Raw genomic sequence first — 26,200 nt, 5'->3', positions numbered from 1 at the left:
GCTGAGATTTGGGAGTTAGCAAGTAAATGATCATTAAAACCATGAATGGAGAGGGTACACCCTGAGAAGAGAAGTGGACATAAATAGTACTTTAAAGAATGCTATCAAGGGGAAAAGAGAACAAAAGAAGTGTGTAGTGTTATGAAAACTGAAGATATGTAACAACAAGGAGGTTTTTTGGTGAACTGGACAAGGCCAGTTTCAATAGGGCTGTGAGGGCAGAAATCAGACCAGAGTGGTTTGAGGGATGAGTGGAAGTCAAAAAAAAAAAAAAAAAAAAGGAGACATTTCTGTAGATTGTGCAGGGAAAGAGATGGACTGTATCTGTAAGAGGATGTGGGGAAGAGGAAAACTGTGTGTGTGGGTGGTCGGGGGCGGGTTGTTAATAGAAGAGACAAGCATGTTTACATACTGATGGCTAGGAGTCGTTAATGAAGAAGGTATTACTGAAGAGAGGAGAGATGAGATATAGGATGAAGTCCCAACTCTGGGAAGGATGTAGGGATGGGAAGTGGGAAAGGAATCAAGGACACAAGTGGGGAACAGTATTGAAATGTCCACGCTGGGGGAAAATGGCAGCAGACGAAGATTTATCATTAGGTATGGAAAAAGGAAGTTAAGGAAGTATTCATGTGATGACTTCGAAGTTTTATAGGAATTAGGAGTCAAGGTTAATTTGTGAGGATAAAAATATGGAGGTAGTGGAGTCAGGCATGTGGGGCAATTAAAAGTCCGCCTCTGAAGAAAAGAGAAAAGCTTCTGAATGTGGCAATATGGAAAGATTGCTGGGCCGCACTTTGGCCTCACCCTCAAATAAATATGCTTTGTTCCCTGTGCCTGGAATACTCAAAACATTCTTTAGACACAGCTCAAGTGTTATCTTTCTTGACTTCCACACATATGGCTAAAGTGCATAGGACTCAGTCAATTCTTCTAATACAGCAATTATCATAGTATATTGTATGTTTTTGCTTACATATATATTGCTTTCACTGTCTGTGAACTCCTTGTGACTAGAACTCTGTTCTTTGTCTGTGTTTATTTTGTTTTAATCATTTGGTCCTAATTGTCATTTAGGCGCTGGCCAAAATATGAGTACGTAGGATTTTTTTGTAGGTGAATAAATGAAATGCTATGAGAAAGAAGGAGTTATTATTTTGATTTTATAGATTAAGAAGTGGCAATTCATAACGATTAAATGGAACAGTTCATGATCTCCCAACCAGGTGGAATCAGTGATAGCCCAGGTCCTCTGACAGCATATCTGTTTTTTTCTCTATCATATGATGATTAAACTGCTCTCAAGACCAATAATGGTTATTATAATAACTCTTAAATATATAGAAAACCTTACATGTTCAAAGTGCTCTCATACTTTATCTATTTTTGGGGAGTAAAGGTATTCAGACAAAGAAACAAGTATCAATGAGATAAAATCTTATCAACAAATTAAATAATATGTGGAATGAGCACAGCCCACGACCTGGCTAGGGAAGTGCTAGTTAAGAAATGGTGAGATGGGACAAGACTCCAAAGCTACAGAATGAGAATTTCTTACCCTTTACCAGCTGCCTCCTTTGTGCACACTGTTCATGAACTCTTTTCTGTGCAGTGTGCTGTGTGCAGCAGTTAGTGGGAAAATACAGTTCCTGATCTCTCATAACATTTTGGTTTTTTGGGGCAAAGACTTTTATTCACAAGAGCCACTTGGAGCGGAATTGAGAAACTTACTATTAAATAGTCATTAATATAAGTTTATATAAGTATGTGTATTATAGGGGATAAATATAAGAATAGATTGGTGCATACTGGAATTAATGAACAGGGTAATAAATGAAATAGGGTGAAAACAGCACAGAGATGGCAATGAGCACATCTAAGGGGCTGGAGTGATCTGATTAGAAGTAACAGATATTCAGCTCCCTTAGAAAGGCTTAAGGAGAGAGTTTAAGATAGGACAATAGGAAATGGAGAATCAGTGGAGGATTTCAGCAGACAAATGACTTCATGAAATTGGAATTTTAGGATGATCAATCTGACAATGGAAAGTAGGATGAGTTGGAGAATGGAAGGCAAGGAATTAACATTAAGAGAACTGTATTGTAATCCAAGCATAGGATAATGAAGTATTACTGCACCGGAGTGGATGACTATGAATTTGATGACCTATGAGAAACAATGGGGAGGTGGGTTTCAATGGATGACTCTAAGATGATAGCTTAGAAGCTGGTTCTAGTGGTGGAAGACACTGTATTATTCATTTCACCAGTGGGGGTATAAAATGTCAAAGCCATCATTTTATATGTGAATCAGGGCTCCACCACTTTAATGAGTTGGAGGAGGTTTTGGAATATCACTTTGTACCTTTAAAAAGAATCATCATACTTTGCAGTAATTTTTAAATGTTGACTCATTATTTGTGATTAAGAATATATACTTGTAAAACGTATGAACATTTGGTTTATAAATGCAGTACTTCCAGACAACAGCTGTTAATATTTCGGTATTTTCTTCTAGTCTCTTTTTGCGGGGTGTATGTGTGTGTGTGTGTGTATGTGTGTGTGTGTGTGTGTGTGTGTGTGTGTCTATACCAGGGTCATGTAGTTTTGCATTCTGTTTCTTTCTACTTACAACTGTATTATGAGCATTTTTTCATGCCATTAAATATTTAAAAAACATAATTATAAAGACATATAATACAAGAAATATAAAAGAGATATATGTTTATAAAATAAAATAAAAATATATACGATCTCTGTATACAGATATGTGAGAATTTATTTAACAATGCTCTATTTTCAACTTTTAGATTATTGCTATCTTGCCACCTTTTTCTGTAATCATTATCCTTGCACATGAATCTTTAATCACATTTTAATTATTTATTTCGGTTGGTTTCTAGATGTGTATCATTTTATGACTTTTAGTAAATATTTTCAGATTGATTTCTAGAGAAGCTTCACCTGTTTACATTACTATATCTAATTATATATGTGATTCTCTGTTTTACATGCCTTTGCTGGCAGGAAAAAATATTAAAGACAAAGTAAAAACAATTTTATACAATATAATAGGGAAAAAACCCTCACATTTATGCTTCAGTTTTCTTCCTTTGTGAGACTGAATGGTTTGTCATGCTTATTATATATTGATGTTTTTAAACTACTTTTAATTGGATTATTTGAGATGTTCCTATTAATAAACATTCTTTTTATGTCTTAAGAATATTAAAGTTTGTTTTATTTTTGCAAATATGACCTAATATGTCATTTGTATTGGGACTTTTGTTGCTGATGATTTTATTATTTCAAATATTTATGTAGGAGCTTCTTCCATTGTTTTTATTCTTTCTTATAATTTTTAAAATTTTGTTCACTATATTTTCTCTTTTTATATTAGTTTTTTAAATTTTTATTTTTAATTATTTATGGATGCAGAATACTTGTACATATGTATGGGGTACATGTCAAATTTGATACAGTCACATGTGGAATGATCAATTAGGGTAATTGGGATATCCATCCCCTCAAGCATTTATCACCACTTCGTGTTAGTAACATTCCAATTCCATTCTTTTAGTTATTTTGAAATATATAATAAATTATTGTTAACTATAGTTACCCAATTGTGCTACTGAATGCTAGATCTTATTCCTTTTATCTTACAGTATTTTTGTACCAATTTTCCATTCACTCTTTATTTCCCCTTTCCACTAGCCTTCCCAGCAGATGGTAACCATCATTATTCTTTCTATTTCCATTAACTCAACTGTTTTTAGTTCCACATGTGAGTAAGAACATGTAATATTAGTCTTTCTGCGCCTGGATTATTTAACTTAACATAATGTCCTCTAGTTCTAGTTCCTGTCATGTTATTACAAATGACACGATTTCGCTATTTTTTTATGTCTGAATAATATTCTATAGCATATAGGTATCACATTTTCTTTATTCATTCATTTGTTGATCGATGCTTACATTGATTCCATATTTTGGCTGTTGTGAATAGTGCTGCAATCAGCATGGGAGTACAGATATCTCTTCAATATACTGATTTTCCTTTCTTTTGGATATATACACAGTAGTGGGATTACTGGATCATATGGTAGTTTTATTTTTAGTTTTTGTAGGAACCTCCATACTGTTTTCTGTGGTGCCTGTACTAATTTACATTCCAAGCAACCACGCAGGAGGGTTCCCCTTTCTCCACATCCTCATCAACATTTGTTATTTCCTATCTTTTGGATAAAAGCCATTTTAACTGGGGTAAGGTTGAATCTTATTGTAGTTTTAATTTGTATTTCTTTGAGGATTAGTGATGTTAATCATTTTTTCATATTCCTGTTAGGCATTTGTATGTCCTCTTTTGAGAAATATCTATTCAGATCTTTTGCCCATTTTAAAATCCGATTGTTTTTCCTATTGAGTTATTTGATCTTATATATTCTGTGTATTAATCCCTTGTCAGATGGATAGTCTGCAAATATTTTCTCCATTTCTGTAGTCCTCTTTTCTTTGCTGATTATTTCTTTTGCTGTACAGAAGCTTTTTAGTTTGATGTGATCCTATTTGTTCATTTTTGTTTTGGTTGCCGTGCATCTGAGGTCTTATTCAAGAAATCTTTGCCCAGATCAGTGTCCTGGAGTGTTTTCCCAATGTTTTATTCTAGTAGTTTTCTAGTTTTAGGACTTAGATGTTAGTCTTTAATTGATTTTGGTTTGATTTTTATATATGTCAAGAGATAGCAGTCTAGTTTCATTTTTCTGCATGTGGTTATTCAGCTTTCCCAGAACCATTTATTGAAGGGACTATCCCTTCCTGAGTGTATATTCTGGGCTACTTTGTGGCAAATGAATTGAACTGCAATGGGTGGATTTATTTCTGGGTTCTCTATTCTGTTTCATTGGTCTATATGTCCATTTTTGTGCTAGTATCATGCTGTTTTGTTACTGTAGCTTTGTAGTATAATTTTAAGTAAGGTAATGTGATGCCTCCAGCTTTGTTCTTTCTGCTCAGGATTGCTTTGGTTATTTGGGATCTTTTGTGGTTCCATATAAATTTTAGGATTTTTTTCTATTTCTGTAAAGAATGTCACTGGTATTTTGATAGGGATTGCATTGGATCTGTAGATTGCTTTTGGTAGTATATTCTTGAAATTCATTCTTACCAATATCAGTTAAATATGGATTGATATTTTAATTTTTATATTATTCCTCTAAATATATTTAACTCATTAATCTTTTTGAATACATTGCATTTGTAATAACACAATCCCCCATAGACTTTTTTGGCATTATTTTGTTATGCTTATTATATCATATACTATATGATTATTATGGGGCACAAGGATATGTTTTTTTAAATCCCTTGCATTCCATTCATCCATCTGACAATCTTGCAATTCTTATGTCAGTACCATACTGCATTTTAATAACTGTAGCTTTATTATATGCTTACTATGATAAAAAGCATATCTCCAATCACTCCTTCTGTAGTACATATAGGCATTTCTACCTGTGCATTCTCTTAGATGTGTTTTAAAATCATTTTGTCAGTTCTTTTCTTCCCGTGCCTTTCTCCAAATTTATATACTTCCTTTTATTATTTATTTAGCATAACATGAAACCTACCATTCTTGAAATAATGAATTATATTTTCAGAGATTTAATGTAAAGTAAATTGCAATATATTACACATAATGTAGTTTTTCTTGTCTCTAGGTATGTACTTCAACAAGGTCAAAGTAAACAAAATAATCTTTTCAGGCTGACTTGGAATATTAAGAGTACTTTAAACCTGTAAGTGCTGTTATCAAAGTATGTATTCCTAAATTAGTCTAGAAGATTGCCAAAGTAGAATTGTTAAATTGATAAAAATGTTATACTATCAATACTAAAGTAGAAGATTTGTTTTATATATAACATAACAAGATTTGAAAATTTGTGAGGAGTCTACATAAAGTTCTTTTGATAGGAGGGGAGAATCCCTAATGTAATAATTGGATATATGCAATATGATTTTATTAAGGTAATTAAATAGTGAATAATGTCCTATTTTTGAGACTGAAATATGGATACTGCCTTTCACAAAATATTAGGGCATAAATGCTGGGCAAAAGATTAGAACTATTGACTTTATTTCACATTTGCAGAAAATTCTAGCACTTCATTTAGTTAAATGTCATATTTTGTCAAGAAGATATAGAAAGATGGAGATAATGTCTTTTGATAAAAGCAACCACAATTTATGTTGTATCTCTGTTGTAACTGGCCTTGAAAGTTAATGACGTCAGTGTAAGTGACATTAATTTATTTAGATTAGTTAGCATACACCCTAGTAGTAGTCCAATATAAAGAGTTCATGATTCTAAATATTATTACTATTAATTTATCTAACAAAAGCAGCATTGTGTTTCATTTTGTCAAGTTTCTTTTTGTTAACCATTTAATATCTTAGATGTATAATATGTAAATTTAGTGTACCATTAGAGCTCATCCAAAGACAATCAATAAGATTGATTGTTGGTCATGAGAATAAGCCAAAGTCTTCATACCCAAGCGTGCAAAATCAACAGGCTGTGAATTTAGGGGAAAATGAATGGACTTTGGGTTTTATTGGGGAGCAAGAAAGCAAGGAATATAGAAGAATTCAGAGTTTACTACTTAAAATTATTTTCCCCTTTATCTTACTAACTTTTAGAGAGAGTAATAGATTTTAGTTATTATACCATAAATTAAGTTATATTGTGTTGCCATACATTGGACATAAATCTGGCTCAGTTTTTCAGTGTTCATTTAAACGCTTAATGACAAGAAGCCAGAACAATGGGTTTATTCTCTTAAAAATTATTCAAGGAAAGAGAGAAAGAGGAAATGAGGGAAGAAGAGAGGGAAGAAAGAAGAAAGGAAAATTCGAAATGAGACTGTCTTCAAAAATGATGGAAGTAATGTATCTAAATTAAACTGATCTGCCTATATTTCATTTAGGGTCAGAATTCCATTTAAACCCGCTAATAAAGGAAAAAGTATCTGTATTTTTCCACAATCACCTGATTTATTTGTTGAAACGAGGGCATGACCTGTTTTAGAATCTCCACATATTATTCACTTATAATGCTTAGGTTGGCCCACATCACAGCCAAATCACTCCAAGCATTAGCTTTGTGGGCACCAATCCACAATGGCTGGTGAAGGAAAGTGCACAGCATTTAATGTAGTACTTTCAATTTTACCTCTTGTACTAGTTTCCTGGAGCTTCTGTAATAAATTACCCCAAACATGCTGACTTACAACAACAGAAATATATTCTCTCACAGTTTTGGAGGGCAGAAGTTGAAATTAAGGCATCAACAGGGATGTCGTCTCTCTAAAGCCTCCACAGTAGACTCCTTCCTTGCCTTTTCCAGCTTTTGGTGGTTCCAGGCATTGCTCGCCCTGTGGTTGCATCTCTCCAATCTCTGCCTTCATTTTTGTATGGCCTTTTCTTTTGTGTGCATGTCTTCTCTTGTATCTCATATAATAATAATTGTCATTGAATTCAGGGCCCACCTACATAATCCAAGATGATCTAATCTCAAAATCCTTAATTAAATTACATTTGCAAAGAGTCTTTCCCCAAATAAGGTCGTATTCACAGGGCCAAGGGATTAGGAAATGGTATTTTATACGGAGCCACCATTCAACCCACTACACTCATATTGGTCACTCATATTGAGAATCAGATGTTTTGTGATGATATTACATTAAGTTGTTATTAATTTCCCTTTACATATTTTGTGAGTTTACGGTAACATCCCTGTGAATAACTAACCAGAATTACAAAGTGCTGTGTAAACTCTATACAACATTAGATATAGAAAATTATTTTCATGCCTATTGCATTATAAAGCTCTTGAAGCCTAATACTAGCATGTCTTTTATTAAAAGAGAGACTATAACTGTAAAATAATTAATTCTAACTTGTAGTTTCTATCTGTTGTATTTTATATTACTTGCTTCAATAATTTTTTAAGATTCTGGAGGTTTACTTACATGCCTATGTGCCATCCTTCTCCCTAATCTTCTCCCTAATCTTAAAAATAGGTTTTATATAATGAGAAACATTGTAGAATAGAAAGCACATATTCTTGGTTTGCATAGAGGCAAAAGAAATCTGACTTCCTCTAATGACAAGTCAATTTATTATTTTATGTATATATGTGTGTGTGTTTGTATTTTTATAAATAAATGTGTTGTTTCATATGTTTAAAATATATATTTATATATTTTTACATGTAAATAAACTAAATGGCATATATATGCTATCATAATATTGTTTTGAATATATTTCTGTTATTTAGAAATAACATTTATTTATAATATTCATTTCTATGGTATTTATTTGTCTTTCCTTCAAGTCTTCTTCGTCGTGTTTCAGTACTCAAAAATGAGCGCATCCAGCCTGGCCAACATGGTGAAAACCCTTCTCTACTAAAAATACAAAAATTAGCCAGGTGTGGTGCCACACACCTGTAGTCACAGCTACTTAGGAGGCTGAGGCAGGAGAATCAATTGAACTGGGGAGGCAGAGATTGCAATGAGCCAAGATCGGGCCACAGCACTCCAGCCTGGGCAGCAGAGGGAGACTCTGTCAAAACAAAACAAAACAAAACAAAACACCAAAATGAGCACAGACATCTTACAAAGTATCTCTTTGAAGGATACTTCACATTTTTATCCCACAGAAAATCATTTTAGTTAATACTATGTAAGTTTATCTTAAGTTAGTCTATGGAAGTGTGAGGTATCTGAGGTGTCAAACAATAACCAAAATGGATAGTTATCATAGAACACAATTCTGGCATATTTCTGTAATTTGTGGAGCAGCAATTTTTTTGTTCACTGAAATCTTTTAAAATACTTTCTAAAAACTATTGCACTTTACTCATAGTCTGTGTCATTGTTTCTTAGCCTTTACAGAGAGAAACCAGACATCAGAGAGGAAATGGTTTATCCATGCTATAATCACTGTATTTGCAATCATCCGTTTTTAATCTTTTCCACATCAGGATCACATAAGGAAAGGGAAAGTTTCCATCTCTTCCTGATTCTAGCGTGAAGTGAACTGTCTAAAAATAGCCTCACTGTTACCTCATGTATTTCCCTTTTCCTTTTACCCCAAAATCCACACATCATTGGTCATACCCTTGAGTCATGTTTGTAAACACTAGAAAGCTCTTTCTTTTCTTTGCCCTCACGCAATTGCTCCACAATGTGAACTTTTGGTTTATTTTGATGTTGAATAATCATGAATGAATAATTGTGAGCAGTGCTGGACAAGAAATAACAAGCTGATTAATTCAGCTGAATAGAGAACAAAAAGAAGAGATTGGTGATAAAAGCGTTCTCAAGTTTCAAACAAGAAATTATTTACATACATATGGGATTTTCAGTGAAATATAATTGTATTTAGCATAATAGTTTATGAAGCAAATGCTTTCATATACATTAAATCCTTTGTTCTCCTAGATTTTTATTCAGAAGTGGTGTTGAGAGAGTTGATCAACATAAAATTCATGACATTCCAGAAGCAAAAAGAGCAGTGAAAGTTCAATGAAACGTGTATTTTTCTCTGAATGTAAGGCTGTATGATAAAGTACTTGTTTTCTTCTGATGTAAACTACTGAGGTCTTTATACATTTTATCATTTAATCCTCTCAGCAATCCTATGAGAAAGGTGATAGTATTAGCTTTATTTTACAGAGGTAGAAAAATGAATTGCCGAGAAATAAGGAACAGATGAAATAGAGATGAGATGGGATGGGGAGCCTGCTATGCCAGGGATAGTGAATAATCTAGTCTGTGTTTGTTCGTTCCTCATTATCTCTGCGTTGCCTGTAGGGGAGTATCACTCTACACTGCAGCCACCAAAAATAATTTGTTTCCTGTTGAGCTGTGGTGTCTAATTAGTTTGTTTCAGGTCATCCAGCTAGCAAGTTTTAGGGTGTCTGTCTTAGAGCTGGGCCTTTCAAGCTGCACAACCCAGGCCCACAATCGTGCAGCAGCTTCCTGCCTTTATCATACTTTACTATAATATCTATTTATCTTTCCTGTTGATTTATAAACTCCAAATCTTCAAGGACAGCCTATCTCTTATGCTTAGAACATAGCTCACTGATAATTGTTGGATGAATTAACAAATGCTCTGAGGAAATTGTCCAGGTGTACTGCAAAGTCTCACCTTGTATTTTTTCCTGGCATTTATCACAGTTTAAATCACAAAGGGTTATTTGATTGCTATCTCTCGCCCAACAGGCCATATATCCCATAACAACAAAAGCCATGAATGTTTTACTCACTGTTATGTCCCCACTTCTAACATGGAACCTAGTCGACCACTATTGATTGTTGTGGAATGGATCAATGAGATGACAAGAGTAGTTAAGAAGAACTTAAGATTCTAGTGACAGTATCCCCAAAACTTCCCCTCTCCAGGAATTTTCCTCTCTAATGTTCCTATCTCTCTTCCCTTTCTTTTTCCTCTTTTGTTTTCCTTACTTTTTTCCTTCCATTTCTTTTCTTCTCTTTACTGGCATTTATCTATTAAACATTTGCATAGCATTTAATATGTGGTAAGCACTGTTTTAAGCACTGTAAAGTATTAATTTATTTAATTCTAATAGCAATCCTATGAGATAGATATTATTTATATCATCCACATTTTATATCTGAGATGGAGACATTGACTTAAGAAACATGTCCAAGGCCATGGAGCTTGCATTTGAACTCAGGCATCTGGTCCCAGAATCTGTGCTTCTCCCACTATGATATTCTGCTTCTTATTTATTCTGCTCTCCTTGAAGATGCACATAATGGAAATGAGGTCTCTTCACTGCATCTCTCCATATTGATTTATGTTCTCTAGTTTAAGTTTAATTTTGGGGGTGCTTACCCCAGTAAGTTAGCCTGCTTTGGTGCAGAGACAAACCAACCTCAAATCTCAGTGGCTGACCACGAACATGTATTTCTTGGCCACTTACATGCCAGCAATCGTAAATCACCTGTGGAGGCTCTGTTCTATTTCTCTTCTCATTCTGGTGGGGATGTATAATCAGCTTACCAGGAAGGGATCTAATACGTGGAAACCATCATACGATTTGCCACGGCCATTCACTAAGCTCTTGGTACATCTGTACAGTCCTCTCTTGGCCATTACATGTAATAGCAATGCTCTGAGGCCAAAGGTTCAACTTCTCCTCACAAAAAGAAGACAAAAAGCTGATTCAGAGTAACTCAAATATTTCTGTATACATAAAATGAATGAAGTTGTGGTTGGTACTTTTTAACACTTTGGTGGAGATGATACAGGTAAAAATCCAGTAACAGAGGATTCTTCACTCTGCATTATCAGATTCCTTTTTTACTCCTGAGTGTTAAAAAAACATTCACATGGTTATAAATTTTCTGAACCCATAATTTTTTTTCTCTCGCAGCTTCTTCAACATAATTTTGCTCAGTTCAGTTTATCAATAATTTTTCAAATGCCTGCTGTGGAGCTAGCCTTGTGCCAAGAATTAACATAACAATAGTGAGTTTGTTTTCAATTTCTTTGAAATTAATGAGCTTCTTGAGAACAGGGTCGTGATTCATCCTAGCAAGGAGTATATTGCTGGCACACAGTAGACACCTAGTGAACATTGAATTATGGTCAGACCAACTGAATCAATGAAAACTGAAAATTTCCAAATGCATCTTTCCCTCTTTCCCATAGGAACTTCTACTTGCGGAAAAGTGGGCTAAAATGAACAAGCTCCCCTTTCCAAAGATCGATCCTTATGTGTTTGATCGGGAAGGGCTGAAGGAGTGCTATGTTTTTAAACCCAAGAATCCTGATATGGAGAAAGATTGCCCAACCATCATCCACTTTGTTCTGGCCAACATCAACTTCAGAAAGTACAAGGCTCCAGGTATGTAGGGAGTAAACTGTATTCCATAAAATAGAAATTAAGTAGGGGAGTGAAACTGACATTAAACTGTTTCACTCTGGCACTGCTGTACCAGCTATTACACTATTGAATGCCTCCCTTACCTTGATAAATAGATACTATTCTGAGACGTCAAGTACTTCTCCTCTTTCTTACCCCAAGATCCCCTGACTTGCTCACAGTTCAGAAACTGCAAAGTCAACAACTAGTTTAGCAAAAATCTCTGGGACTTTACTTCAATACTTTGAATTATGTTTGTTCTGATTGATTTTTAATCAAATATTTTGACTATCACCCTTGTAAGAAAGCTCTTATTTCAGAAAAATCATGCAAATTTCTGGGAATTTTAGTTGACTGCAAGATTAACGTAATCTAGCAGTACACAATGGCTAGCAGTTTCAGTTTGCCATGTTGTATTTCATAGAAAACAAGAATCAAGTTTGAGATGTAGTCTTTTTTGTTTTGTTTTATTTTTTTAAGCACATCCAGAGGAGTCTCTCGACTCTTGTGTATCCTGGAAAATGTTGATTAACCAAAGGAGATCTAAAGATTTACATGCACGGTGCTTAAGGCTCCAAAAACCATATTTTAGGACCAGAAAATATGTTTTCCATTTTATAAATGGAAAGACACAAAAAGTAGGGAGGATGAGTAATGGGAATATGCTGAGAAAAATGATGTTTTTCTAGATTTCTCAGGAAGACAAAGAAAGGATCGATAGGAGTGAAGATTATTGTGAAGCATATAGTTCAGTATAAGAGAAGGTGGAAATCTGACATTTTTGGTTATCAGACAGTAGAGCACATGAAACTCAGTGAATTTTCGATCACTGTGAATTCTCAAGGAGAGGCTCACTGAGCAGTTGGCATGTGTAGGGGATTTCCATGGCATAAAGACAGCCACATAATGTTTTAGTTTGGGTTCTCCCAGAAACTAATTCTGAGAAAAGGACTCAAGTGCAAATAGTTTATTTGTGTGAGCTGGGGAACACTCTAGTTTATTAGTAAGGAAATGGGGAAGTGGTAAAGGGAAGGAAGGCAGACAACAAAGTTGCATTAGCAAGCTGGCTACCACAATGGGAACTTGATCCGCTGGGAAAGACTACGAAATGGAATAGACGTGTGTCCCACAATCATGCTTCCCACACGCACACCAAAAGGCAGGAGAATGGAGTATTTAGATACTAACTCCCTAGAGTCTTTGGTTGACCACTGCCTGGGGAACAGTGTTATTTAATAGAATTTCCAGCCTGCTGTGAGTGGGCCAAGCAGGCTTCTACAGTTGCAGGGCAGGATAGAAAGCCCTCAGGCACAGAGATGTCAGATACTGGCAGTTGGATGTCATCTGGTCAGAACACACAGAAATGACAAAGTCAGAGATGCTACAGAGTACCTGGCTCTGTGGGGGCTCCCACTGCTGTCTTTATGTCTGTAGGTTTTATTCCTTGGGTTTTAGAGATATTTTGTAGTTTTCAAAATAACACCCTTTGTGACTCTTCTGGCATTTAGGTGTTCCAAGGGAAACTGAGGAAGAGAAAGAAATCGCTGACTTTGATATTTTTGATGACCCGGAATCACCATTTTCAACCTTCAATTTTCAATATCCAAATCAAGCATTCAAAAGACTACATGATCTTATGCACTTCAATACTCTGAACAACATTGATGTAAGTATCTTTTATGGCCATCGACTATGTCAAATAAACTTCCATACTATATAAATTCACCAATACCTCTTGTAATAAGTGTTATGAATAACACCACCTAAATTATGCCACTTTACTTTACATGAATTATTTTGCTAATCTTCAGAAGAACCCTACAAAACTAACAAATAAGGAAACTCATTTTATGCTATTATTTTTTCGAATGATTGGTTAATACTCAGTTTCTTTCCCGAAGTATCTATATATTTATTGTACGATAAAACAAATTATAAGTAAGGAAGAAAAGTGATGAAAAGGAAATATGAGTATGAAAGTGAACGGAACCAGAAGTGTAGTTAATCTGCAAAAATATAACATGAATTTTAATAGATACATTTATGATTTTACATGTTTTCTTTTTGTGAATTTGGGCAGTATCACAAAAGGTAACAGCCTTTCCTTTTTTTTTGGAGACGGAGTCTCGCTCTGTCGCCCAGGCTGGAGTGCAGTGCCGCGATCTCGGCTCACTGCAAGCTCCGCCTCCTGGGTTCACGCCATTCTCCTGCCTCAGCCTCCCGAGCAGCTGGGACTACAGGCACCTGCCACCACGCCCGGCTAATTTTTTTGTGTTTGTAGTAGAGACGGGGTTTCACCGTGTTAGTTTCTATCTCCTGACCTCATGATCCGCCCGCCTCGGCCTCCCAAAGTGCTGGGATTACAGGCGTGAGCCACCGCTCCCGGCCAGCCTTTCCTATTTCCAGTCTTTGAGATGTCAAGTATGCTTTGCTTTAGAAACAAGTCATTGTCTTCAGTATCAATCTTTCCTATCGTTAGTGTATCTTCTGCTAACATTCTGTGTCTAGGTGAAATTCTTTCATTTTTAACTTACCATTTAGGAACACCGTTCTGTAACTGAAATCATTAACTTGTGGTTCCAAATCACAGTGTCTGACAAATGATTATCAGTTGTGAAAGCTGAAGTTCATTAGCCTAATTGGATTTTGTACATTAAAAGAACAGAAAAAAAGAAATTAAATGGAGAAGGAAAGGCATCATGCCTGATTTACCAGTCTTTTTGGTGACTGTGTAAATGGCACAAAGGAACTCAGAATATGTGAATGAGTGTTCTGCTTATATGGGCACTGATTAGATTCTGTGAGCTAATAGAACTCCACACATCTAGTTTGCTTGCTTGTTTCTTTTGGCCTGAAACTAGTAATGATCAGTTGTGTGCAATCATCACAGTTGCACCATAATATATTTGTTAATCAATATCTTTAATTTTTGTAAATGTGTAAAATTTTCCCCAATAAGCTTCGATTCTTACAACTATAAAATTTTTTTTTCAGCCCTCATTTACAAATAGATGATAATTCATCTAAAAATGCTTATCAAAATATATAGCATATGTCGTTTTCTCCATAGATTTGTTTCCTTTTTAGAAAAAATATCTCAAGCAGTGGACATCTGAAATCCATGTTTTACATTATCTCTACGGTGATGGCAAAATTGAAAAGTTAAGAGAAAAATGACTTATCTGTGATTTGTAGGGAGTGAACAGAAATTCTCAAAATAGAGTTAGTTGCATTTTATAAAACCTCATGCTACTAAAACAGAGGTAAGAATTAATATCACAGTCACCCTATTTTTCCAGTATGAGCCAATAAACTCAAAACTACACAATCTTTGGGATGAAATGTATTAAATTTGGTAAGTCTTTCTCAAATGGAAAAGACAGATTGTAGGAATATGCAAATACCATGTTGGACTTGGCAATAGATATACATATGTGTATCTTAACCAAGTACATTTGTCTTGCTGTTCTAGTTTATATAAAGTCTGCTAAACAATTTGCAATAAGGAATGATATGGTTTTATTTATATATTTTACAAACATTCTTCAAAGTAGTTTGTTTGACACATAGATGTAAAAGTTAGTGCCTGAACAAAAATAGACTGAATCCCAGAACAACTCTCCTGGCTTATACACCTCATCAAATGTTGATTCTTCAGAAACCATTAATTTAGCAGTTTAAAAAATATGTTTTCACTTTTTATTGTTATAAAATATACAAAACATAAAATTTGCCATTTTAACCATTTTTAAATGTACAGTTTAGTGGCATTAAGTACATTGCATTATCATGCAACCATCCCCACCATCTATCTCCAGAACATTTTACATCCTCCCAAACTAAAACTCTGTAACCACTAACTAGTAAGTCCCCATTTCCCCTGCATTTTTAGTAACAATACCATCAGGTTTTTGTAAGAAGATTGATAAATTCATTAAAAAATAATATGAAAGTGAAAAGGACCAAAGTAGGCTAACTCATTTTGAAGAAGGAAAGCAAAGTTAGAAGACTTACTTTACCAAATAGAAAGACAGAAAGATAACATAATTAAGAAAACATGACATTGTCCAAGGACAGACAGTAGTGCTAAATAAAATCGTCCTTGAATAAATTGTGGCTATCTATAAGAAAAAAAGTGATCAGATGATTATTCACAAAGAAAAAAATTAAATTTACCTCTTTCACATTATCAAGAAAGCCAGTACCAGATAGACTGTAGATCTGAGTACAAAAGTAAACAAAGCTTCTAGAATACAACATAGGGGAGTATCTTTATGACTTTGACCCAGGGAGATATTTTTTAAACTTGACGCTAAAAGCATTAGCCACAAAGGGCAATCTTTTCTGTATCTCCAAGTCCTTCAGTTCTGAGAATTAAGCAGTTTTTAATTGCTTCTACTACTGTTTCTGGCACAGCATGTATAGACAAGGTCATGGGCGTTATATCATCTTTAAATCTCTTCCATGTAACTTTGAATAAGCTGCTTAAACTTTTTGAGCCTCCGCTTCCTCATCTCTGAAACAGGTGTGGTAGGATCTATAATAATTGTAGTAGTGAATGTTTAATTGGGTGATGCATGATTACAGAAGCTGCTCAATAAATGAGAACCTTACCTATACATGTCCTTATCTTGTACCCCTGAAGGTCCATGGGGATTACACCCAAAGACCTTTGCAAATGCCCCAGGTTAACAACATAGACAAGTTTGTACAGGTAATGCCAGCTTAGGCAGTAAGTATATATTTTCTGAATGAACAAATGGAGGTAGGCTTTTTCCTGAATTATATGAACATTGAGACTCATGTTCAAGTAATTCCTCTTTGTGTGTGTGTGTGTGTGTGTGTTTCATAAACAGATAAAATTTTCAATTTTCACTGACATTTTATCTCTCCTTAGTGACTCCCTTCTTCTCCACTTTAAGAAAACACATTTTTGGGGCCGGGTGCCGTGGCTGACGCCTGTAATCCCAGCACTTTGGGAGGCTGAGGCGGGCAGATCACCAGGTCAGGAGATGGAGACCATCCTGGCTAACATGGTGAAACCCCGTCTCTACTAAAAAATACAAAAAAGCAAAATTAGCCAGGCATGGTGGCAGGTGCCTGTAGTCCCAGCTACTAGGGAGGCTGAGGCAGGAGAATGGTGTGAACCAGGGAGGTGGAGCTTGCAGTGAGCCCAGATCGCACCATTGCACTCCAGCCTGGGCGACAGAGCGAGACTCTGTCTCAAAAAAAAAAAAAGAAAAGAAAACACATTTTTATCAGAATCACAACTTTGTAAATGATGGTACTTAAAGAGCAACAAAACTCTGCTGAATTAGCTAGCTCTCTCATTCCCACACCATTTGAATAGAGTAGGATACTGATTCACACTTCAGCAACACAGCATATGTTTATTGCCGTAGACCATCAGAGTTCTTTGTAAATGGTGGATGGACATTGTGAATATAAACTCTTACAATGCAAAGTCACCTCTCTGCCAATTTCATAGACAACAGTTTTCAACTTTGCAACTGTGACCACTGTGGCTTAGGGCAACGTTTCCTCTTCAATTCACTCTGACCTCAATTTTTGCTCTGAAGAGGCCATGCTGTGTCAGCCAGCTGCACCCTCCTATTGCTTCATTTTATCAAGAGATTCTAGCTGGCCTGCTTTGCCGAAGCTAAATTTTAGTTTATCTTTAGAGGACTTCTGCTCTGTTTCTGCTCACGTCATGACAGCAGCCTGGGTTTCTCATAGCATCAGGTTTCTGCTCTTACTCAATCCTCCCAAATTCCTTTTCACTGAACATTGTCTCAATGCTTGTACAATTACAGTAATATTTCATTTTTTTTCCTTCAAAAACTTAACGTATAGTGACTTACACTGGTAGACATGTGATGGCAGCAGGGTGGGGGCGGGATGCAGAGGCATTGGAGTCTGACCAAATTGGGTATTCAAATCCTTGCTCTGCAGCCTCTTGGCTGGGTGACATTGGGCATATTGGTTCACCTTTCTAAATTTTGCTTTCCTATTTTGTAAAGGGAAACGATGGTATATATAATGTAGGATCAGGATGGGGATTAAGTAAAATAATATAACTTAAGGGCTTGGCATGAAATAGATGCTCAGTAAATTGAAGCAGCTAATACAATTATTAGTGTTCATAGTTTTTGGCTTTTAATTATAAACCCCTTAAAAACAGTGACTTGCTTTATTTACCTTGTATTCTGTAGACATACTGATCACGATGCCTGACACCTAAAGTAAATACGCAGTACAATTTTCATGATGGGTGTTTAAAATTTCATTGACTTACTGTGGGTAGCAAGTGTCAGGATACAAGGTGCTCTTGGTGGGATGGAGGCAGAGTTCCCAACCGTGGGGAATTTGCCTATAGTACATGCCTGCCCACGTAGTATGATTACATACTCTATCTACACTTTTTTTTTTTTTTTTTTGAGATGGAATCGCGCTCTGTTGCCTAGGCTGGAGTGCAGTGGCGTGATCTCGGCTCACTGCAAGCTCTGCCTCCCGGGTTCACGCCATTCTCCTGCCTCAGACTCCCGAGTAGCTGGGAATACAGGCGCCCGCCACCATGCCCGGCTAATTTTGTATTTTTAGTAGAGACAGGGTTTCACCGTGTTAGTCAAGATGGTCTCGATCTCCTGACCTGGTGATCCACCCGCCTCAGCCTCCCAAAGTGCTGGAATTACAGGCGTGAGCCACCACGCCCAGCCCATACTCTATCTACTCTTAAACCACCACTTCGATCTGGAGGGAATATGTCTTCTGAGATTTCTTTTCTAGGATCTGTTAATTTGCTATCACAGGAAAATATGTGGTTTTCCAGTCTCACTTATTCAAATTATTAATTTGATAGGCATAATCTTGGAACCAGTTATGTGTCAGTTTATTCAGCATATGCCAATGATGCAAAGTAATGAGCTTTTTTCTTTCTTAAATAATTCTACAAAATGCTAAACATTAAATGTTAATTAAAATGAGGATACATCCATATCCAGAAATATTGGCACTTATTTCTTAATTTATTGACATTTCTTCATCTTGATAAGGGTGTGTAGGTACAAGTCAAGGTTCTTATCTTTTAAAAATAATGTATAAGCTTACTATTATGTATTATTGCCTAATATATTAGTCCTTACCTCATCTACCTTTAATGCTGCCTATAATCTCTTTCTGTCTCATTTATTTATTAATTCAACACACACTTATTATTTAGTGTGCCAGAAACTGTTTTAGGAACTAGGGGTATGGCATGGAAAGAAAGTTTTGAGTGCTTCATATAAGCCAAATATTTTCCCCCAAATATTTTCCCCCAAATATTTAACACTCAAGACAAGCCTATGAGGTGGGGTTTTAATTTATAAGTTAGGAAACTGAGTCATGGATTACTTAGGCAGGTTGCTGGAAGTCACCATGATGTGGGGGAGCTGAGACAAGGCCGCACGTCTTTTCTCCTTCATTCCTTACTTTTGAACCACTTGTCTCTCAAGCAGCCTTATTTCTTAGTGTTCCCCAAACACAGCCTTCATTCTAGCCAGGCCAACAAATTCCCAGATGTCTCTGACGCATGCCACAGCCTCCCATCCTTAGCCTTTTCATATGATTATTCTACAGAGAATGCCCGGTCTTCTGCTCCACTTAAAAACCCTTCCTGTCCTTTAACTCAGCTGGTCTCATTGTCTCTCTGAACTGAATGCTGCCCTGTGTCAGTCAACCTCTAGTGAGCACCTTCTGTGTATTTATTAATTTTGCAAATATTTATTATGTACCTTCCATGTTCTAAGTGCTGGGATAAAAAAAAAAGACAAGCCTGATGAACTTTCTGCATTCCTGACATTTCAGTTCGTATTGAAAAGGCAGGCATTATCCAGCAAATTCACAGTAATTTACACCTAAATATCTTCTCCTGTTCTCCTATATTTGTGATTTTTACTTATCTAACAAAATATACTGAAACTTTCTCTCTTGGGCTTATTTTTTATTTTCTATTGTGATAACTCAATATTTGTAGATTGCTTATAATCTTGCCTCTACAAATTTGTTTCTTATGTGGAAGGGAAGATCACATTTTATGTGCTTGTTTTTCTTATTATCTGCTTTCATTAACAAAGATTTAAGACCTCTGGTTCAACAATAGGAGGCTATTGAATGGCACAAGTGAAAGGTGACATGGGATAGGTGGTGGGGATGGAGAAGGTTGAGATATGAGGGCTTTTGCTGGGATAATACTGAAGGTAAGGATTTGGAATCTCAGTGAATTTCAGGGAAGAATGAAAGAGATACAAACACCATTTAAGATGACTTCTTGTATAATAATAAAAAGAAAGATTTAAATTTAACATAATGCGTTTTTGGATATATGTAGTTGTATCATGTAGGATGCCGAAAGGTTTGAATTTAGTAACTGATCTAGTACTGGGCTTGGTTTTTTCTATCACAGAACTGTAACTCTCAAGAACAGGGTATTTTCCGCAGTAATAGGAAAAACCTGGTTCACGGTTTCATGGTGTTAATATGCCACCTAGTGGATCAACTTGCACATTCTAATTTGGGGGTTTTCAGAGTTGGAAGTGTTCATTTTCCTTTATCAGAATGGCTTGCTCACTAGGAACACCAGCTGAGGTCCAATTACGATAAATCCACTAGCTCCTGATGCTGATATTGCTGATTTTTTTATGCTCAAGAATTCATTATGAAGGAATTGATAGCAGCAGTCATTGTCAGTTTAATTTTTTCTATGGTTTTGTTTATTTTAAAGCTTTTTAGGTGTTTAGAAAGCAAATAGTTGGTTTTTATTTTATTTGGAGACTTTTATGCAGTGAGGGTTGATGTTTCATGGATTGCTGTGAGAAGGAGAAACCAATTGATAAATTTGCTGATATAGATCTCTAGAAAGGCAGGGAGATTTTTAAAAGAAGATGTAGTAGGATACTTTGAATAGCAGAAACGATTTGCTGACTTACGCAATATAATAAGCTCATTCTTGGCTATACACCTGGTGTGTTTATTTCTTATAAACTTTATAGCTTCACTTCTAATTTAGAGTTCCCAATTTTCATCACATATTGTCAGTTTAAAAATAACAAGCATAACAGCTGTTGTAGAATGTTTATGTACCAGGTATTGTGCCAAGCACTTTATAGAAATGATCTCCAAGCCCCACAAAACCCCAAATTAGTACATTATTTCCATTTTAAAGAAGAAGAAACAGGCTCAAGTATTTAGATTAATTCCCCTCCATCTCACACAGCCAAGAAGTGTTTGTGCCTGGTGGCCTTTGGTCAAAGTCTCCTTCATAGATCTGAAGCATCTTTTGTCATCACAGAATTATGTTTCCCTATTCATAAGAAAAGTGGGATCAGCAAATGTCAGCTTTACCTTAACAGACTCATTCACATTTGAGCCCATTTCCCCAGAAGATAATTACATATATTACGTTTTAAAATAAGGCATATAAAAGAACCACATTCCTCTGACAGCTCCCTTTTTCCAAAATCTGACTGCGTGTTTAAAGTTACTATTAGAGAGTAGAGAGCCTTGCTTGTCGGGCATCTGTGACATAAAGTCACAGAAAAATAATTGCATGTTTGCACCATTTAGATCTCACATATTTAAGTGGTGCAAACATAATCTCCTCCAGGCAATGAGCCATGCTTGCCCAGTAAGTTTGCACGTGGCAATGGGAGAATCCCTCTGAGCCTGCACCTCCAAGGCCAAGTGGGCCACAGCAGTTGTGAGTGAGAAGAGGCCATAGTGTCCTAAACTGCTCAGACTTGCCAACTATTCCTACCTGTGGCAGGGGGCTGAAAAGCCCATGGAATGTACCTTAATGTTGCTTAACAATCCCTGAGGTAGAGAATAAAGGGAATTGTGGAATAACTCTGTGACTTGCCTTTGTTTCCTGGTGCCCAGAAACATCTATCTCATTGGTCATCGAGATGAAATGAGGACTGTCCTGGGAAATGGAGTCTTCCTGATTTTAACAAGGTTCTGAAGCAGAAGCAGAGACAAGATTTACTATTCAGGCCTTCTTCTAAAGCCCATTTCCATTGCTCTTCAGTAACTGCATCTACCAAATTCCGAATGTTCTCTTCTTTCCCCAAATTCTAACTAGGTTAACTTCATACCAAAACCAGTGTATGACAATTGAAATAGCAATTCTTAGAGGTTGTAGTTTCCTGTGTTTTCTTCCAGTTACCATTAACATGGGTATAGGTAAAGAATATATATTGGATATATGTGTGCTGACTAAAAAGTAGTAATTCATTTTCACCAATGAAATCACAGAGCATGATGTTTCCTAGGTAGAGGAGGCTCATGTTTTATAACTGTATTGGTTCAGTTGAGGAAGGAAAGCAATTCCCTAGCAGTGCCTTCTTCCTCTACTAGGAAAAGCTTTTACTTTCCTGGTGGTCTTTCATTTCTACTTGCCCACTAATTATAAAGAACATAAATTATAGATTTACTAATTACTTGTTTCTTCCCTGTTATTCCCCTTGTGGCAAAGAGCAGAACCAACGTAACTTTACCATTCTACCATTTTATTGCCAAATTTATCAGCACAAAATCTAGAACATTTCTAGAATCCTTCTTTCCCTGGTGAGGGAAGGAACAGTAGCTGAATATAAGCTTAACAAGAGGGCAGTGGTGGGATCTTGAATTTAAATGTGTATGCATGACTATTAGACTTCTATTCATATATGTCAAAAGGAATACTCTAATAAAAAGATTCATTCGATTTTTATTTTAATAAAAATATATAAATGAGTTCATAGCAGCGCTAATTATACAACTTCTGTCTCTATTTGCAGGTGATAAAAGAAGCCATTGTTGAAAGCATTGAATATAGAAGACAGAATCCATCTCGTTGCTCTGTTTCCCTTAGTAATGTTGAGGCAAGAAGATTTTTCAACAAGGAGTTTCTAAGTAAACCCAAAGCATAGTTCCTGTACTGGAAATGACAGCAGTTTCTGATGCTGAGGCAGTTTGCAATTCCATGACAACTGGATTTAAAACTATAGTACAGATACTCATACTGATCATGAGAGACTGGCTGATACTCAAAGTTGCAGTTACTTAGCTGCATGAGAATAATACTATTATAAGTTAGTTAGGTTGACAAACGATGTTGATTATGTAAGGATACAGTTAGCTACATTTTCAGTCAGTATAAACTTCCTGATACAAATGTAGGGATATATACTGTACTTTTAAACATTTCTCACCAACTTTCTTATGAGTGTTCTTTGTAAAAATGGTTTTTCTTTTAAAATATTTAACAGTTCAATCTCAATAAGACCTCCCATTATGTATGAATGTTGTTCACTGACTAGATTTATTCATCCCATGAGACAACACTATTTTTATTTATATATGCATATATATACATACATGAAATAAATACATCAATATAAAAATAAGCATGAGATAACTGAGTTTTTTGTAATTTTTTAATGAGATACTGGACTATTGCTATGAAAGATTCTCATATTCACTGCTTTCAAACGCAAAAGGTGTTCATCCTAAACTCAGGTGTGAAACTTTTAATTAAATTAAATTAATTAATTAATTTTTTTGTGAGAGGGAGTCTCGCTCTGCTGCCCAGGATGGAGTGCAGTGGCGTGATCTTGGCTCACTGCAACCCCTGCCTCCTGGGTTCACATGATTCTCCTGCCTCAGCCTCCCGAGTAGCTGGGACTACAGGCGCCCGCCACCACACCCAGCCAATTTTTATATTTTTAGTACAGACGGGGTTTCACTACGCTGGCCAGGCTGGTCTCAAACTCCTGACCTCTTGATCTGCCCACCTCAGCCTCCCAAAGTGCTGGGATTACAGGTGTGGGCCACCGCACCTGGCCGAAACTTTTAATTTTAAATCATGGGTTTTTTTCTGAAAAGATGAATATATGATTTTTTCAGAAAATGATATATGTTTATTCATTAGGTAGAAAATTTATATGTAACCACCTCTAATGTAACATTTCCCTTGGCTAATGTTATCCTGGACTGCTTATCCAACAACCATTGTAGTTGACCTCAGAGAATAATCCAAAAAAGTGGTAAGGGCTGAATCAAGCTTAATAAGTGGCCTGCCTTTTGCATCTGCAAGATTTGTCTTGGGAACACTGTATGACACAACTGTGGCTGCCGTTGCAGCTGAACTGTTACGGTTCAGAATGTTCCAAAGCTAAGGTCTTCCTCTTCTTAACTCTCTGCCATTCTTCTTTCCTTGAATTATCTTTCTTTAAGCTCTTTATTCATTTTTCTTTTTATCCTCTCACCTTTCACATTTCTGCCTATGAGGAAAGACAAAAAACAATAAAGGGAAGCCTTGAACGTTCATTCTATTGTTCATTGATTTATGCCTATGGCAAATGAGTGCCTACTGCATGCTGTCAAGCATGTTGCAGGATCTCAGGATCTGGGGGCACAACAGTAGAAAAAACGGACCAAAGTGCCTGCCTAAGGACCTTGCATTCTGGTGGAGATGACCAAAGATGATAAACATGACAAAGATGTATGTAGAATGTTAGAGAGTGATGAGTGCTAAGAAGAAAATTAAAGCAGGAAAAAGAGGAGATGGGAAGTGTTAGAGGTGTGTAATTTTACATGGGGTCCTGGGGAAGGCCATAATATGAAGGTGACATCACAGCAAAGAGTTGAAGACCTGCGGGAGCAAGACCTGTGGCTATCCAATGGAGATGCGTTGCCGGCAGAGGAAATAACAAATCAAAGTTCCCCGAGGTAGAGCACCAAGCATATTCCGGAAACAGAGAAGGGACCAACGTGCCTAAGGCAGAGTGGGAGGTGTACAATTAATTTTCTCTTATTTGTTCAAACCTTGGCAATATTGTTTGTATTTGATTTATCCTTCCAAATACCTCTGTAAAGAAACAAGACCAGAGAGGTTAAGAAATATGTCCAAGATGACTAAATTCTGAACCAGGTCCCTATGCCATTGACCCTATGGCCTGTATATCACCATCTATGGTGCCCTCTAGAAACAAATTAGATGAACACTTGAGTGATAGTCATTATAAAGGTGGGACCAACTAGGACACTTGCTTTCCCTTTGTTCACTAGCTTTTAGTTTCTTAACTACAATAACCGAGGCTTTTCATCTAATTCAGCTTTGCAATTCATTTATGAATTTACTAGAATTCTGATTTTTTAAAAACATACATTGGATGGCCAGTTAAATCTGTACATTTATTTTTTTCTTATTTCTTTGTTCCAAAGAATGACTGATAAGTGAGATGTCCCTTTAGTCTTCCCCAAAATGATCAACGTGCCCTAGTAATTTCGGCTTGGCTCTTTGCCTTTTTCACACAAGCACAAGTGTTCTAGCTTGTTCATTGTTCACGCCTATGACAGGGCTGCTACTTTACCTTATCCATGTAGAAGCTGTACAATTTCAGGGTTTGTTTTTTTTTTTTTTTGATAAGGAATGAAAGCAACAAAATAAAAGCTCGGTGTATGTATGTATCTATCTAATTTCATTTCTTCTGAAGTATACAATTTTAAACTTTTCATGAATACCTTTGTTCTAACATGGAAAACACTTTATAAAAGTTTCAACAGTAGTTCCTCTTTATTTTTCCTTTCCCCTTCTCTTTACCTCCTTAAACAATTTAATCCCAAAGCCATGGGAATCAATGGGGAATCAAAGTCAGACACCAAAACCTGAGATGGGAGGGCATCCACGCAGAGGAAGGGGTGGCACAGACAGTGCAGCTTGCTTACACATGGGGGAACCAATCAAATAATTAAATAGAATAAATATAATAAATATAATGAGTGCCAGTTTTCTCACTGGAATGGAATTACAAATATGAAAATGAAGAAAAACAGAAGGTTGTGTGGTGTTAGGTTGAAGTAGGAGGTATTAGTATGAATTCACGGGTTTTAGTGTAAGTAGAGACATATAGAATAAATAGACATGAAAGTGGGTGTGTGTAGAGATTCTGTAGGTCTGTCACTGAGAGGATCTGGGAGCAGTGATACTCCCAATAGCAAGGAGCACAGCTGGACACAGCACTTGGCTTTTAAATCCCATCATATAACAACAGAAACCTAGGATCCTCAAGGAAGTGGCTGATTCTAGGTCGGACAGAACAAGTATAAAATGATGCTAGACCATTTTATTTTGCCACAGAACAGAAGTGCTCAAAGAATGATAAGGGCATGTCAAAAAGACACATAAGCCAGCTTGAAGGGACACCTACTGGCTCTTTTT

General features: G+C 36.1%; 1 protein-coding gene across 1 annotated transcript in view; it reads left to right on the top strand.

Moving 5' to 3' along the window:
- Positions 1 to 23,384, top strand: part of PLA2G4A (phospholipase A2 group IVA) — a 168,331-nt gene extending 144,947 nt beyond the window's left edge. Inside the window, exons 16-18 of the mRNA XM_003264476.3 lie at positions 11,748 to 11,943; positions 13,470 to 13,627; positions 22,776 to 23,384. Of these exons, the coding sequence (XP_003264524.1) occupies positions 11,748 to 11,943; positions 13,470 to 13,627; positions 22,776 to 22,907 (486 nt within the window). The 3' untranslated portion in view covers positions 22,908 to 23,384. The remainder of the gene's footprint in view (positions 1 to 11,747; positions 11,944 to 13,469; positions 13,628 to 22,775) is intronic.
- The last annotated feature ends 2,816 nt before the right edge of the window (positions 23,385 to 26,200 follow it).

Source organism: Nomascus leucogenys, chromosome 9 (genome assembly GCF_006542625.1).
Source record: "Nomascus leucogenys isolate Asia chromosome 9, Asia_NLE_v1, whole genome shotgun sequence".
Classification (NCBI taxonomy): Eukaryota; Metazoa; Chordata; class Mammalia; order Primates; family Hylobatidae; genus Nomascus; species Nomascus leucogenys.
Note: the sequence above shows the minus strand (reverse complement) of the source record. Positions and strands in the feature narration are given on the sequence as shown.